This window comes from Schistosoma mansoni (genome assembly GCF_000237925.1).
Source record: "Schistosoma mansoni, WGS project CABG00000000 data, supercontig 0041, strain Puerto Rico, whole genome shotgun sequence".
Lineage (NCBI taxonomy): Eukaryota > Metazoa > Platyhelminthes > Trematoda > Strigeidida > Schistosomatidae > Schistosoma > Schistosoma mansoni.
In genome coordinates this window covers 628162-645350 of record NW_017386027.1, presented here as the reverse complement: position 1 = coordinate 645350, position 17189 = coordinate 628162, and the positions used below count along the sequence as shown (strand labels likewise).

The window sequence follows — 17189 nt, the reverse complement described above, 5'->3', positions numbered from 1 at the left end:
TGGCAGAGGCTAAATATTCGCTGGCCATGTGAGAGCATTTCGAGAGGGAGAGCGGACTCTCTCCACTCTCGGCCGTACCAGGGCATTTGGGGGCAATTATGGGATTATCAAATCACCAGTGAAGATGGTTATGAAATATCAGAAGGCGATGTGGAGATTTCAGTAATTTCAGAGTTGAAATCATGAGTCAATCGAAGCTAGACCACCATGGATAACCTGGAAGCTCAACGATCTAGTGATTAACCGCTCGCGCGCGAGACCGATAGGTCCTGGGTTCAAATCTTGCGAGATCGGATCGTGGATGAGCACTGTTCAGGAGTCCCACAATAGAACGAAACGGCCCTACAGTGTTTCCAGGGAAAAGAAAAGAGAAAACTCACCGAATTTTCGCTGAAACTGATGTAATTTGATCAAAAAATTCAAATTCTCTTTGATAAAATGCTAATGTTGGTCCATTGAAATTATTTTGTATAGTACTTGATAAGGCTAATAAATGATTACCAATTTCATTATCAAATTTTAAACTTTCTTCATCACGATATATATTAGTTTTCATATTCCATAATAATTGATGAGCTAATAAGGGTGATCGTTTAGCTAAAGTCATAATTGATTCAGATAAATAACCTAACTATAAGAAGAAAAGAAAGAAGGCAGAAAACAAAAAAAGAGAGAAAATACTTTCGTATTTGTACAGTTATAATGTATGAAACATTTCAGTAGTGCCCCCAAATGCCCTGGTACGGTACGGCCAAGAGTGAGGAGAGTCCGCTCCCCTTCTCGAAATGCTCTCATATGCCAAGGCGTATATAGCCTCGGTCAGGGAATTCTTACTCACTGCCTTCTCACAGTGGCGGGGGAGTTATTTACGAAATTGAGAGAACGAAAATCAAATGTCCGGCGCCTTAACCGAGTTGGTGGATATGGAGGATCCAACTAGGGGAGTTGGAAAACAACAATTCTAGACCAATAGTGCACGTGGGATCCAGGATCCTGTGACCAACAATGGGTTCATTCATCATTTGTTTCTTTGGATACTGGAGCCAATGTACACCATTGGTTTAAAATCGGGGTTTCCCAACTCCCGTAGGTGGACCCTCCATATCCATCAATCCGGTTAAAGTGTTGGACAATCACTTTACATCCTCTGGATTTCGTAAATAATAATAATAATAGTAGGAGAAGCAACTCAGTTTTTTTCAGTTACAGAAATTACACTCACTTTAGTGAAAAAAAGTGAGAGAGAGTTACAGAAGGACGGGCACCGAAGTCAGTGTATCAAAATGGTGACACCAATTGAAGTATCGTCGCTGTGCTCGAACATAAATTACCGAACTTCTGCATTACTTACATGGTTTTGCAATACTTCAGAGACAATGATGTTTTAAGATAGAGTCGCTTAACATCCTCAACTAGGAGGGGTCACGTTTTACAAGCATTAATGAAAGTCTACTCTAATTGACTCTATGTAGATCCGAACTTTTACAACCAGACTAACATGACGAGGGTGTCAAACACGACACAGAATGGAAAACGTAACTCTGGCTCACACTATACGTGAATTGATCTCATCACTCACAACACCAACAGCAAGAACATAGTTACCCAAATACATGTGATTCTCGAATACTTCTAACTACTCATTACCAACAGTCAATTCAGGCTCAGAATCCTAGAAGTTTTGTGAAAGTAATTTGCAATTAGAAGATTTACACAAAATATATATACACAGATTAGCTTACCTTATCATAGCGAATACCTTGAACAAATTGTGGAACATAAAATAACATTGTTTCCGATGGATAATCAGATAATACACGTACAGCATATTGATGTGTTAATGGATGTTGAGGATACATACGTGAAAAGAACGACAGAGCAACAACCGGTGCAACAGGTGACCATGTTAGTATATGGGATAACTGTTTTTTGTTGAAGAAAAACACCATAAAAATACAGATGTCAACAAAAAATCAACAAAGAAATTCACTTTAAAACGGTAGTTAACTACACAAACCTGAACGCATAATTCATGGTAGACTGAACAAGTTTACTTGTCAGTTGGCATGGAAATGTAGGGTGAAGTAAACTTAGTCGAAAAAAGAACTATGCAGAAGACTAAAATCATCTACTTTGTTAACAACCACTGGTTAGCATAGAATCCATAATTATAAAACTTATCGGAAGATGGTTAACATTTAACAAACCAATGCTTATGTAAATCTTAGCAACAAATATCTATTAGGGATTTTGAAAAAGTATTTCTTCGTTATATAGTGAATATAACCATCGTTACAGTTCACTATACTGACTGGGGCAACAGGTGATGCAGAAAAACATGCACAAACATATATACTACTTAATTATTTATAAATAGTTTAAAAACATCAGGCGTAAAAAAACTCTACTAACTTCAGGACGTCCGTCTTCAATATTACTTGAAGTAGCTAAATATTGTAAAGCAGCTGGGATATGAGTTACAAGCAAAGGATTGGCTGTTACAAATGATGAGACCTCACGACGTAGTTCATCTGAACCAGTAAATCTATCCGAAAAAAATGTACAGAGTAAAAAGAACCATACATATGATCTATATTGGTTTTTAAAATGTTTTTGAACAAATTAATTGATGAAATATAATATATATAGACGTGATTTCACAGTGGTGTGAATGAAATCGGTAAAAGACAACATCTCTGAACCACATTCCTCGCTTCACTACTCACATGGACGTTCTTCGTCTAGTTATACACAAGTGGATGATATCATTAGATTTGTATTCAATTAGACATCGGTAGTTTGCTATGAAGTATATTAAGAGAGAAAGAGATTAAAAAAAAGTCACTCATCTCTAATATGATTGTGTGTTTATCTATTTAAACACATTAAACATTGGAACATGAAGGCACCACACTTCGTCATTCGATTCGCGTGAGGCCCGGAATACTGCCCAGACGCCCATAAACGAAGCACGTGGCTGTGATAATTCACGGGTGACCAAACCAAAGCAACTGGATTTATTGGGGGGCCACTCCACGAATCTTTTACTACAGGTCTAATCCATAAGGCAGTTGAGCAACGCTGCGAGATGCAGTCCCATGGTAGCCGATGGCCAACAATAGGTTCATACGTCATTTTTACCCCAGGACATTGGAGCCCATGTGCACCACTGATTCGGCAACAAGGTTTCCCAAATCCTCTAGATCGATCCTCTGTGTTCACCAACCCTGGGTTCAAGCTCCGAACATTCACTTTTCGACCTCTCAATTTCGTAAACAACACCCCGCCGCGAGTAGGACTTAGATGTACTCCTCATAACAAAATATGAAATGTAGAATATGACAAGGACTGACTAAAAATGTTGAAAACTTGAATCAATTACTGATATTAAATCAACTTTACACCTTCAAATAAATTTTGCGTACGATCCCACATATCGAGGGATCCGCTCAACAAAGAGCTGTCATCATTATCACACACAAACTCTGGAAAAACATGGGCGCAGTAATTTATAGTCATAACTGACCAACGTTTGCTGTTGAAACCAATCTAAATGATTGAAAGTGATAAGTCTTAGAGCAACTAATCATGATGTTGATCGATTTAATATAAAATGATCTAAATTAATTAACCTACCTTTGTGGCATGTATACAGCTACTGGTGGACATAAATCCCATGCTAATGATATCCATCTATGCCATGATTTTTTACGCAATGTTTCACGTAGCCAAGTTTCAACTTCAGCTTCTTTAATTCCAATACGATCAGACAAACCTTGTGGATTAAACCATACTGAAAGTCGTTCAATTTCTGAAGACTATCAAATATTATTATAGAAAAAAGAAAAGCAAAATCTAAGATAAGAAATCAAAATTTGATATAATTATTAGAGTGAAATACAATCCAAAAACGAGTTTTATATAGTTGAGATCATGAGTCGATTGAAACTAGAACACCATGGAAAACCTGGAAGCACTGGACGACCGTTTCGTCCTATTGTGGGACTCCTCAGCAGTGCGCATTCACGATTCCGCTTCGCGAGATTTGAACCCAGGACCTATCAGTCTCGCGCCAGAGCACTTAACACGTGGACCAAAATTTACAACACTAAGAAAGGATTAAGCAGATTACTTCTCACATTTTTCTACGTTCCAAGATCTTTAATCTGATCGGTAAAACATGATATTCGGATATATAAGAATTATTAAATATAATTGGTATACAATTTTTAACAGAGAATTTAACTGTAGGTCAATACTGTGAAGCATGGCGTTATCACATCAACGAATACAATGAAAAAACTTATCAGTATGAAAGTTAGTTAGTCTTTGGAGTTCCATGGATTGATTCTAACCAGGAAAGCATTGGAAATATATTTCATCCTAGTATGGGACTTCTCGATAGTGAACATTGACAATTCTTCCACCGGGTAGTGAACTTAGGATCTTTGGTTACATACTATCAGTTTAAGAGGGATAATAATTTTGTTGGAAAACACAGACTAAAGTTGGCTTTACAAACAAATAAATACGCTGAATATTATGAAGTAGCTTTTGATGATCAAAAGGTATTTCAGTAAACAGGTTCTTTGACAGGAACAGTATGATCATACAAATAAGAACTTCTGTAAACCGATGAGTAAACAGTCAGTTTACGACTGATTAGTGAAATATCGGAATATAAATACGACTGAGTTACTCATAATCAATAATATATGGTTATACTACACAAATTTTTCACAGTAGCTACTTATTCGAAAAGCATCGTCATCAAAACTTTCGTGAATTGTAATGGTTGAATTCATGAGTCGATCTAAGCTAGACCACCAATAGAAACATGGAAGCACTGTACGACCATTTCGGTATAATATACGACTCCTCAGCAGTGTGCATTCACGATCGTGCACGCAAGACTCGAACCCAGGACCATCGGTCTAGCGCGCGAATGCTTAATCTTTAAAAACATTGAGTCGGCATTCAAAGGTGAATATCATAATAAATTTAGGTTTAAAACAATCAAAAAAATAATAAAAACAAAACTAATGACATACCAGCAGGATTAAAATCAATTCACGTTTCTGTAAAAATATTTGCTTTAAATAATTCTCTCCATTGGTTCTGGCACTTTGTTTACCTAATTAAAAAGCGAAATATTGTACAAAATATTTTATACTACTAACAAGTAGGCACAGTTTTATGCACCCAAAAAGACGAACTAGGAAGTGAAGGTTTCATGCTTCATAACAAACAAGATGGTTTTAAATGAGAAATTCTTCTAGCTAATTCAAGATAGCTTATGTAGTACCAGTAGTAGTTCAGACAAGAATAGCAGGCAATGAACATCTAGATTATGTTAGATTTCAAAATAATGACGTTAAGATGATCTTCAGTGTAAGAGGTTTAAGGAATTTGTGCAGTTTCATAGTTTTACATCTCGAATTGACCTTAGTTAGATAGTCATCAGACACCTGGAAATACTAAATAACTGTTTCCTCATAGTGTGGTACTCATCGGTAATACTGTTTATCCAAAATGTCAGTGAAAATCAAGCATAAAACCTTCAGAGAACTAGGTTAGCATTTAATAGTTAACATTTACAACGTCAATTAATTTGCGATACTGCGCAACCATTAACCGATGCCGTTAACAGATAGTTGTCACAATCCTGACATAATTGAGCTATATTGATCACGGTTTGTCACTAAAAATCCAAGAATCACCTCACCAAATTAGTTCCTCGTGAGTATATGGTTATCATCAGAGTAAGTGCTTTATGTGGTGTTTAGATTATCCATTTTAAGATGAGTCAATCTCAATATATTTCACGTAATGCCATATGTCTCAAGATGTGATAATAGATTCAAATTTAGCTGTGTAGTAGATCATATTCGGTGATTAATCTTTCGACTACAAACAGATAATGTCAAAAACTATCTTCTGAGCAACTGTTTGCTTCATTGAAAAACTAGGTATCGCTTAAGATTGATGAACAGAGATTACCGTCTCTTATATGTCACTGAAAGAAAAAATAATTTGAAATTGATCTATCATTGTTTGGAATGTGAACATGGGGATCAATCAGTCACAGGTAGTATAAGACGTGGCATATTCATGCAACGGTTCCAACAATACATTAAGAGAGAAGTACTTATAGAGACAAATGAGTGTAGTGGAAATGATAAGAATATCAGTATGTATCTACACTTTTGAGACCTATTCTAGGCGACGCCACTCATTAGTTAAAATAACTGCACTGACATCAACCAAGTAGTCAGTATTTACTCATACAGCTCCGTCCAACAGTCAATGACTTTATGAATTATTGTCAAAACCTGATTTGGCTGCACTTAGGTTTCTCTTACACTACCAAATATTCTGCGTCGTGGTAGACAGTGATTAGGCATACTTAATATATAGCCCAACCACCCTCAATCGATGAAGATTCACTGCTTCATTAACTGATCTGCCATTTTTGCTTAATACCGCGGCATCCAACTTTAACATTGTTCACTATGTGGTTCTTTCAGAGGATATACTTAGACAAGAAGAAAATTATCAAACTTAAATACACATTAATGCTTTATGAATACTTCCCTTCATTTATTTCAGTACAACTTACCTCCAGTAGCTGAGGAACGCTTTGACACAACCGAATGAGCAATATTAGTTCCAGCTAGAACCGCTGCATTTTGTAATGTTGGTGAAGTTGTAGAATTTAAAGCTGACGGTAGAATAAGTGAGCCAACACCAGGACGTTCTAATGGTTGGTCTGTTAACAGCATGACTTGTGAACGCAGTCTTGGAAGTGTAGCTCCCCCACTGGTCATACTAGTAGTTGTCATTGTTGTCACTGTTGTTACATTAGAAGTAATCCATGATTCAGTAAATACATTGGAATTCACATGTCGTATATTTGGTGAAGAACTTGTAGGGTGATATGTTGTTGTTATATTTGACATAGAATTTGTTGGAAAACTTGACGGACCAATTGAAGCACTACCGGAAGCACCAACAACGCCACCACCACCGACAGCGATAGACTCTTGTGTATTAATTGTCATCTGGTCTGAAAGATAACCAGCTCCATAGTCAAATTCATTACCAACCATGAAACCAACACGACCAATAGCTTCTAATAATGCATCCATTTCTGTTTCAATCATACTAGTATTTAAATATTTACGTTCAGCTTGCATTAAACTCCATAGTCGACTTAATGCCTTCAATTCATCAGATAAATCAGCATCATGTTTGATGGGATATTGTGGTTTTACTCTGTACAAAGAAAAGATATTATACAATTTAGATTTGTTATTAAAATAATCTATTCCTAAAAAACATATTGGCAATGATCTAAATGGGTTTTTTTATGAAATGGAGTAGAGTTTTAAACGTTCAACTGATTATATTTGTGATCAGTGAGAATAGTTGAAGCAAACGTAAAGGCAAAGTATTGACGGTATTCCTACAGTTAAAGAATATATGGAACTCAAAACAACTGTTAACATATATCAAAGTGAGAATCCTTAATACGAACGTCATGACAGCTCTACTGTACGAAGGTGAAATATGGAGAACTACTACAACTATCATCAAAAAGGTATAAGTATTTATAAACAGTTTTCTGCTCATGATACTTAATTTCCGTTGACCGGATACCATCAGCAACAGCCTAATGTGGGAAAGAACAAACCAGCTTCCAGCTGAAGAGAAAGCTAAGAAAAGGCGTTGGAAGTGGACAGGGAATATATTTCAGAAATCACCAAGCTGCATTACAAAATAAGCGCTAACTTGAAATCCTGAAGGGAAACATAAAAGAGGAAGGTCAAAGAACTTATTAAGTAGATAATTGAAAGCAGACATCAAAAAATGTATAGCAATAGGAAACAACTAGAAAGGATTGTCCAGGACAGAGTTGGATGGAGAGTGCTGGTGAGTGGCCTATGCTCCTCCACGAGGGGTTACAGGCGTAAGGGAATAATTGAAAACTGGATGGTTATTAGAATCTGAAAACCTTCATCTTGTTTCATATCTCAAGTTAACATCGTGACTTAAAGATTAATGATCGTTTAATCATCATCTATCAACTTATCTGAAATAAATAAAGAGCTAAAATAGCCCAGAAATGGAGCAAAGTACCTACTATGTGGAATGTATTTCCTGAGGGTTCAGTAGTAATTGAGAGGTTCAAACTTGAACAGTGTGCAAAAGAAACATGTTCAATCAATATGATTTAATGGTTCAAGTGTTTACAGTATTAGAGATACTTGATTACACCGTTCAAGTCAATAATGATGAGAATTAAAAAGGCTAAATAAATAACTGTATATTACAAACCAAATGATCGATAATCTTACGTGAAATAATTCAATATAGTTGCATATGCTTTCTCTCGAAGAGCAATTCTAGCTAAAGGAAATAAATATCCTGTTTCTATTTGACCTTGACTTCCACTACTTCCACCAGTTCTTCCTCCAGCACTAACAACACTTCCACCACTGCTACCTACTCCACCACCAGTTCCTGTTGTTGTTGTTGTCGTCCCTGTTATTACACCACCAACATGACTAGATAATTCATCAGTTGATATTCCTTGACCAGCAGAATAATTTGATTTAAATCCAGTATTTTGTAATAAACTAAGACACATTTCAACAAGACGACAACGTACACCTAATGCAGCAACATTGTTAGTTAAACGTCCTCTTATAATTGAAGATGGATGATCATGACGACGTGATTGATGTTTTTGTGATTTTTTTGAAGTTTCCGATGACGTTTTTACTGTATGGATACTTTTATTTAATGAAGCAATTTCACCTGCTAACGTTTTTTGTAATAAATCAAAGAATATATCTAATTGTTCTTGACTTGATGATTGTGCAACATATAGACGTTCACTGAAAAACTTAATTGAAAATAGAGAAAAGAGGAAAGAAAACATATAGCAACAGAAAACATGATCTAGTTAATAATTTAAACATATAAACATTGGTGCAAGGAAGTGACAAATATATTTGCGCCACCCAAATCATTCGATATATATGAGGGCTGGAATACTTCACCTCTGTCTCGAGAAGACAATGAGTAGAAATTCCCTGATAGTGGGCTATATACATGTAGCCATATGAGAGCATTTCGACAGGAAGAGTGAACTCTCCCCACTCTTGTTTGTACCAGAGTATCTACAATATGATTATGAAAAACACTACATAGAAGAAAAAAACCGTCCGCTTTGCTTATGTTCATGCGATCATTGGCTAGCTGTTAAACAATGTGATACAGTCTTGTTTATATCAATGCATATGGGGCATTTATGAAACATGAGTTCGACTGGTAAAATATTTATGTTATGGTGTAAGGCAGTGTGATTTGCTTGTATATAAACTTTTAATGTCTGGAATACATGATTTATACAATAGACGTTGAGATTGAATTCTGTACTGAACCCGGTGGGCTTAGGAATAAGATACTACATCGACGACCAATAAGAACTCGGAGTTGATTCAAGGCTGCTAGTGCTGTTTGACGTATCTATGGTTTAGCACAAGGACAAGGTCGTAGAAGTCAGTATTTTGATTAGCAATTTTCTATGAAATCTAATACTTTTGAAGTGTGTACTAACGTCATGTTTTCTAGAAAGACAAGAAAAAAAACTTTATAATAAACTTTCGTCGCTGTACACACAAACATACACACACACACACACGTGTACTTACCTGTGACCATAACTGATGCGGACCAGTATTACATTTTGGTGGGCTATACTTTAATTGATCTGATACAATTAATGGTAAAACTTCACCATCATCTGCATTATGTACAGAGAAGACTCCAAGACGTCGATGAATTGTTATTTGCCAAGCATCACTTAATTCGTTTAAAAGCTGCATCACAACAATAATATGAAAATAGAATATATTGAAAACATTGAGTAGGAAAAGTTATCGCAAAATAAGAAGTGATCTGATGTAATATGAAACATTTACTAGTTACAGGAGTCATACATGATATTGACGAGTTTTTAACGCTTATTACTGTCTTTTTAGCCGCTTCCTATGATCCCAGGCTGTTCCTACACATAAAACCGAATAGTTGAGAAAAGGTGAACAATTTGAGTGGACGCTTAACTATTAGACGATTAACTGGTATTCAAAAAAGCCTGTGTGCATATATCCGTTATCAGATGACCTTAACTTTCGACAAACTATGTTGAGATACAAGGTGGTGGTTGAAGGTAGTTGATTAGAAACCCTTGATCTAGATTCCATGTTATTCGGCACTCGTCTGCAAGATGAACCCATATTATTGAGGAGACAAATTTTCCCCGGTGGATTCAATCACGTGTTAATCAGCTTCATGGTCAGAGATTTTTACCACTGAACTATTAAGGTCGTAACTGACCAAGAACACTACATCACTCGACAATCAATTGTTTTATGAACCCATGCCTTGTTCATCTTTGACCTAACCGCTGAATGACATTATCTTGAATATTGTTGCTATATGAGTATTTTAAGTTGAGGTGGGCAATCGTAAGAAATACAATAAATGAAGATCAACAGATGAAGAAAGTGTTTTTTGAATATCAGAGTTACTGTATTATAAACCAATTTATTTTATTTATTTATGTGAACACATAAATATTGGTACAAAGAGGCACCAGATAAATATGCGCCGCACAAATCTCATTCGATTTGTGTGAGATCTGTGATACTTCCCGGGTGCCCAAACCGAAACAGGTGGTTTTCTTAGGGGGCCACACCCCGAGCCTTTGACCTAAAGGCCTAATCCAAAAGACAGTGGAGCATCGTAAGGAGATGCATATCCATGGTATCCAGTGACCAACGATTGGTTCATACGTCATTTGTTCCCTCAGGATACTGGAATCAAAGTTTTCCAACTCCCCTAGGTGGATTTTCCGTGTGCACCAACCCGGTTAAAGCGCCGGACGTTTGCTTTCATCCTCTCAATTTTGTAAATAACACCCCCGAGACGAGAAGGCAGTAAGTAGGACTTCCCAATAAATGTGACTTGTTCACATTTCAGGTGGATATTGAGAAAATCATTAAAAGACAAAAATAAATAGTCTCATTTATTCTTACCTGAATAGTTAACTCTGGTCTACCAACAATTAACCATTGCCAACATGCTAAAGCATTTTCTAACATTTCTGTAGTAAATAATCTTAATGGTGAATGACATATTTCTTGTAATAAACGTCTTACTGTATCACCTTTCATAACATATAATTTCTTTCTTGATGATGTCGTTGTTGTACTTGTCAGATCATTAGTTGTAGGACTTTTGGTATCATTGATTAACTGACATGAAGGATTAGGATTACTGGTAGTTGATACTGTTACTGTTGTTGTAGTGACTGGAGGAACAGAAAAGTTTGTAGTGTTTGAATTATTCATTCGAGAAACTGATCGTTTTGGTTTAAGCAATAGTCGTTTCATAACTGAACCACCATATTGAAGATGATGATGAAATTTACGACGATGATGATAATGACGTCTCTGTCGTCCAGACGATCTATCATCATCTTCATTAACTTCATCACCATCTATGTCGTCGTCATCATCATTATCATCACTATCATCGTCATCATCGGAGTCACCGTCATCATCTTCACTAACTTCATCTTCTTGACATTCTTCCTCATCATCTTCATTGTTATCATCAACATCGCCAACAATAAGATCTTGTCCAGTCAAATTAGTTTTATTCATCATGGGATCATGATTTTGTGATTTATGCATCACTAATAAAGCTGTCATACGGAATAAACATGCTTGTACAACATCCAATGCAATGGATTTTTGATTTTGTAATCGTTTAATCTGTTCATTAGTTTCATTGACTAACTGATTATTACTACTATTCAAAGATGATTTCAACAGCTGTTGTTGTTTAGACTTTGGCTGTGATTCTTCTAGATTAGCGAGAGTTTTAGATAGACGTGATGCTGTCAAAAAAGTAAACAACAGTAAAAGTAGAGAATTAGAATAAAAGGGGAGAGAGGAAAAGTTCCACACAGAAGTCAAGAACAGTTATTAGACACAAGATTGTTATAATAAGCTTTATTACGATACTGAACATGGTTACTTCATTAGTTAAATTCATTATTCAGTTTAGATGAATCGATTGGATTGAGGTAGATGCGTAGCGTGGATGACAACTGTCAAATTGAGATGAAAAAGGCGTTAAGTGTTTTCTAGTTTCACAATTGAATAGCCACTGGATATCAGTGGACCAATGTCATGAATGCCGGGTCCATTTTAGTGCTGATAGAATTATATCGATCAAGTTTCGTAATGGCCGTCTAACGAAAGTCAGTCAGTGATTTAAACTACTAATATGATCAAGGATTTATTGATAATAAACTCCGAGACGTAGTTGTTCCAGGTGTCGTAGTAAGAAGCAGTAACAAGAGAGTTCAATCACGTTGATAACAAAGTGGTTACCTACTTATGATACTGAATATTGGCTGCACAGTATCGTGAATCAAATGAAATGGGAAATTAACATCATCGGATGCAACTCAGGGATCTTACAGTAAAGCTTTTACAAAGTGGGCAAGAAGTTTCTGGACTCCAACATTACTGTAGTCATGGGTGCACACCATTGAAGGGTTTAATACTGAGACAAAACGATTGCTAAGTGTTTTTTCTTGACTGATGGTTATCTAATTGCAATCAGTTCGTGAGTCTAAATACAAATTTACCAATCTCCAAAGAGCCTCTATAACAATATAAATATAATTATCATAATAGGGATTTGTGGAGATTGTAGTAATTTTAATAGTTGAATTCATGATTCGATCTAAGGTAGACCATCATTAAAAACCTGGAAGACGACCGTTTCGTCAAAGTAAGGGAGTTCTAAGCAGTGTCCATCCAAGATCCCGCGCACAGGACACGAACATAGAACGGCTCAATGGTTTATTTATTTAAACAGAAACATTGGTATAAGGAGGTGCCAATAATGTATGTGCGCCAGAGCTTTATTTGTGTGAGGGCTTAACTACTGCCAGGTGTTCAAACTGAAGCAACTGGTTTTCTAAGTGCACTTTGTACTTAAACGTCTGATACACAAGGCAGTGGGCCAACTTTAGGAGATGGTAGTTGATGACCGATGATAGGTCCATACGCCATTTGTTCCTTCAGGATTCTGGAGCCCATATGCATCGTTCTTTGGGAATCAGGGTTTTCCGACTACTCTAGATGAGTGATCCATATCCACCGAGCCAGTTACAGAATCGGGCAGTCTCGCGCTCAGGATCGTGGATGCGGAGTACATTACTAACGAAGTTCTAACATGAAGATTATAACGTGAGCAAGCCAGAGTACTTTCATAATGAATTATTGAATATCATTGGTATTTATTCCTTAGAGATAGAATGAGGTAAGAAACCGCACCAATCACTGACGCTTGTGTATATATTATGTCACCAATGCCACATTTCAATCATTTGCCCTTTTTCCTGTATTCACCTTTATGACTCACTAGTAAGGATACATCTACAATTCAGTAAAATTGTACATATTTATTATTTCGAAAAGCATATATAACACTAATACTAGTCACAAGATTTGAAGGATTGAGCCTCGATCCAGTATGGTTCATCGATAAATATTGCCAAGTGATCCAGTTTCTCATAATTTTCATCGTCTCACCTCTGGAAATCTAGCCTTGCTTAAGTTTAAGAGTAGTAACAATGTGGAAACTACAATAAACGAACAGAAAATCATCTGTCCCATGCCCTCTAGATTCAAATCGTGAAGGAAAGAACAATTCACCGCTGAAATACATACCGACAAAGTAAACACAATACAACTTTATCATACTATTTAAAATTTGTTGCGTTGTAAACTGAAGTGTTTTAAGTATATTAAAAGTCTAATTGAATAATCTTGTTAAACCAGATAACTCCAATTATAACGTATCAAGATAGCTATTATAAGTTGATTATAAGTTTGCATTCACATGGAATCCTGAAGGCCAAAGGAAAAGAAGAAGACAAAAGAACATAATACGCCGAGAAATGGAGACAGACATGAGGAGAATGAACAAAAACTGGATAGAACTAGAAAGGAAAGTCCAAGACAGAGGGGGTTGAAGAATGCTGGTCGGCGGCTAATGCTCCATTGTGAGTAAGAGGCCTAAGTAAGCAAGTAAGTAATAAGCTTGCATCCTGTTACAACAGATAACAAAAGAAAATTAATAAGATATCTTAGAACATAACTTTATTTATACTTACCATTATGACATGCAACTTCTAAATCTTTACTCATTTTATTCACAAGTTTCATTGGATCATCAGAATAACGTAACATTCCTGATGCCTATATATATATATATAGATAGATAGATAGATACACATAAAAAGTTATATTATACACATAGTGATTAAAGTTTATTTTCAGAAGGGGTATTTTGTGGAGATTTAATATTTTCATAGTTGAAAGCGTGAGTCAATTGAAGCTAGACCACCAGGGAAAACCTGGAAGCACTGGCGCGAGACTGGTAGGTCTTGGGTCCGAATGTCGCGAGTGCGGGATCGTGGATGCGCACTGCTGAGAAGTTCCACAATAGGACGAAAAGGCCGTCCAGTGCTTCCAGGTTTTCCCTGGTGGTCTTGCTTCAATTGACTCACGCTTTCAACCATAAAGTTTATTTATTTATTTAAAAAACACATAAACGTCGGTACAAAGAGGTACCAAATAGATATGCTCTACATAAATCATTCGATTTGTGTGAAGGTTGAGACATTGCCCGGGTGCTCAAATCGAAGCAGGAAAACATTACATTGGCAAGAATAATAAGAATAAATAGATTTTATTCTCTGAAAAATAGATGACAATATTGTAACTATCCTATTTTGTAAACTTGTAACTTGACTTCAATCATCAACTGACATCATTACATAATCAAGATTGATTTCTGTAGAGAAGATGTGAAGTGTGAATTACATAAGCAATGAAGGATTTTCATTCATTAATATAATCCAAAATAGGATGAGGCACGTATCCTACATTCCACTGCTTGCTACATTTCACCAATTCTATTTAGGTATATTTTTATACGGTAAAAATACCTAAAAAATTATGAAATAAAACGGATTTATTTCAGCATTGAGTAGTACTCAATATCATTGCAAGCAAAGATGGATAGTGACTATCAGTGGAATCCAGGGCGCGCGTTTCGTCCTATTTTGGACTCGTCAGCTGGATGTACCTGCATCTCAGAGTTGATGTTCACTCTGGAACTTGAACCCAGTACCTTTCGCTTCAAACGCCTTCGTGTTATCCACTCGGCCACTGAGTCCTGATAGCCACTCAATATCATGTTTATATGATGTTTTTTTTAGTGGCAACATTCTATGAATTACATTATAATCTGGTTACTAACCTAAGTGATTGTGCAAATACTACTCAACTGAGTCATATTTGACGTTAAGTAGTTGAAGGCAGTCACCAGAATAAATAAGAGTTAAGGTTTTACACTGGTTAAAGACTAATGAATCAGACGTCTTTTGGAATCTAAAAGGAACTGATACTCCTTGTGGGTTTCGTAATTGCATCACTCAGTATCGACATTCTAAATAAACCTTGATAAGGACTGAAGACAAGCATGAAAATTAGGTTACGATCCCACACTGACTACCTCCTGTTATAAAGATAAGTACCACCGCTAAACAGAATTTAAAACTTCGAACCTGGTAATGTGCATGTTGTTGTTAAAGTTAACTGGTGTAAAAGTAGGTCGGAAAAAAACTAGTGTTCAAATCAAAACGTAGCGTTTATCTATGACTCAATAAACTGCTGAACTACGGCCATATTGACAGATGCTAACAACGCAGTTGAGGTCTGTAAGATTACCGGGACTAATAAATGGAATGGTTCAGAAATGGTCATAAACACACAGATGTATTTACTCTTTATCTTCTTTTAAATCTTAGTTCTAAAAATAATATTATATTTTTTTAAGGGAAACAATTATTTCTTTTAGAACCATATTTTTCATGTCTAGCTTCTTCTGCTAACACTAATACTGTTACAAATAATGCTAATCTGGCAACTCATTATGTTGATGATGCACATAAGTGCCCAATTTCTTATTACTCATGACTGACTCAATGAGTACTTAACTATCAATCGTAACTGCTGGGATCACCAGGTAAGTAATAGTGAGGTTAGACGCAAGGTATTAGGGAATGATGGTAAGTTGCTTGATGACGTTGTGAATCTTCATCATCTGAGATGGTTGAGCCATGTATTACGCATGCTGACTAGTGTTGGGGATGGTTGGGAGAAAGTTGGGGGCAGCCAAACCGATACGTAGCACCAGTCCGTAATGTCATTAACTTCTGATCTGAGTCATGTTGATAGACGCAAACTACTTGGTTGGAGACTGTGAGTGACATAGCTCAGAATCGATCACAATAGTGTAGGTGTATACAACCTGTGTCATCCTTTAAACTGAGACTGAAATTACTACATACCTTTATTTCTACAAACTAATTCTTTCTCGCACTATATGCTTATATGTAATCTTTATTTAATACATTACTACCATTAAAGTAACTACTTCTATGAATTCGGTGTTCATCTTGTTATATGCTAATAAGGTATGGAAATTTAGATCGATGCTTAGTCTTACGTTGTGGATGACTAACTGAGTGTTTAACTATCAATCGATAGAAATTCACTTAGTATTGTTTGTTTGAAACTTCCCATTGGTGTTTTAGGGCAGCAACTGGTCAGTCTCTAATTGGCATATGTGCATACTGTGCGTATTGCCTCGATATAGCCTAAATTCACAAGCATGGTAAGCAAAGATGGATAGTGACTAGCAGTAGAATCCAAGCAAGTGGCTATCAGGACTCAGTGGCCGAGTGGATAACGCGATGGCGTTTGAAGCGAAAGGCACTGGATTCGAGCCCCAACTCTGAGATGCAAGTACATCCGACTGACGAGTCCCAAATAGAACGAAACGCACGTCAAACTGGATTCCACTGCTAGCCACTATCCATCTTTTCTTATCAATCGATAGGTTTATTCAAGAAATCAGTATATTAGGTTATATTCGTAGCCAGTAGATCATTAATACAATAGGTGTACATATAGACTGAATGAAAACAAAAGTTACTACATAACAATAAGAGATCAAGGTCATCACTA

At 36.3% G+C, this 17189-nt stretch overlaps 1 protein-coding gene and 1 non-coding gene across 2 annotated transcripts in view; one reads left to right on the top strand and one right to left on the bottom strand.

Annotated features, from left to right (window-relative positions):
* Positions 1-14342, bottom strand: part of Smp_150660 (phosphatidylinositol 4-kinase) — a gene marked incomplete at its 5' end in the record, with an annotated part of 33011 nt that extends 18669 nt beyond the window's left edge. The window contains 13 exons of the mRNA XM_018790666.1: positions 381-441; positions 502-631; positions 1743-1922; positions 2413-2545; positions 3637-3818; positions 5052-5134; positions 7025-7275; positions 8358-8523; positions 8821-8908; positions 9720-9887; positions 11106-11380; positions 11786-11971; positions 14267-14342. Of these exons, the coding sequence (XP_018646063.1) occupies positions 381-441; positions 502-631; positions 1743-1922; positions 2413-2545; positions 3637-3818; positions 5052-5134; positions 7025-7275; positions 8358-8523; positions 8821-8908; positions 9720-9887; positions 11106-11380; positions 11786-11971; positions 14267-14342 (1979 nt within the window). The remainder of the gene's footprint in view (positions 1-380; positions 442-501; positions 632-1742; positions 1923-2412; positions 2546-3636; positions 3819-5051; positions 5135-7024; positions 7276-8357; positions 8524-8820; positions 8909-9719; positions 9888-11105; positions 11381-11785; positions 11972-14266) is intronic.
* Positions 14343-16890: 2548 nt separating this feature from the next.
* Smp_tRNA_01634_Pseudo_TTG.1.1 lies at positions 16891-16964 on the top strand. The gene has a single exon. It is a non-coding gene (tRNA).
* The last annotated feature ends 225 nt before the right edge of the window (positions 16965-17189 follow it).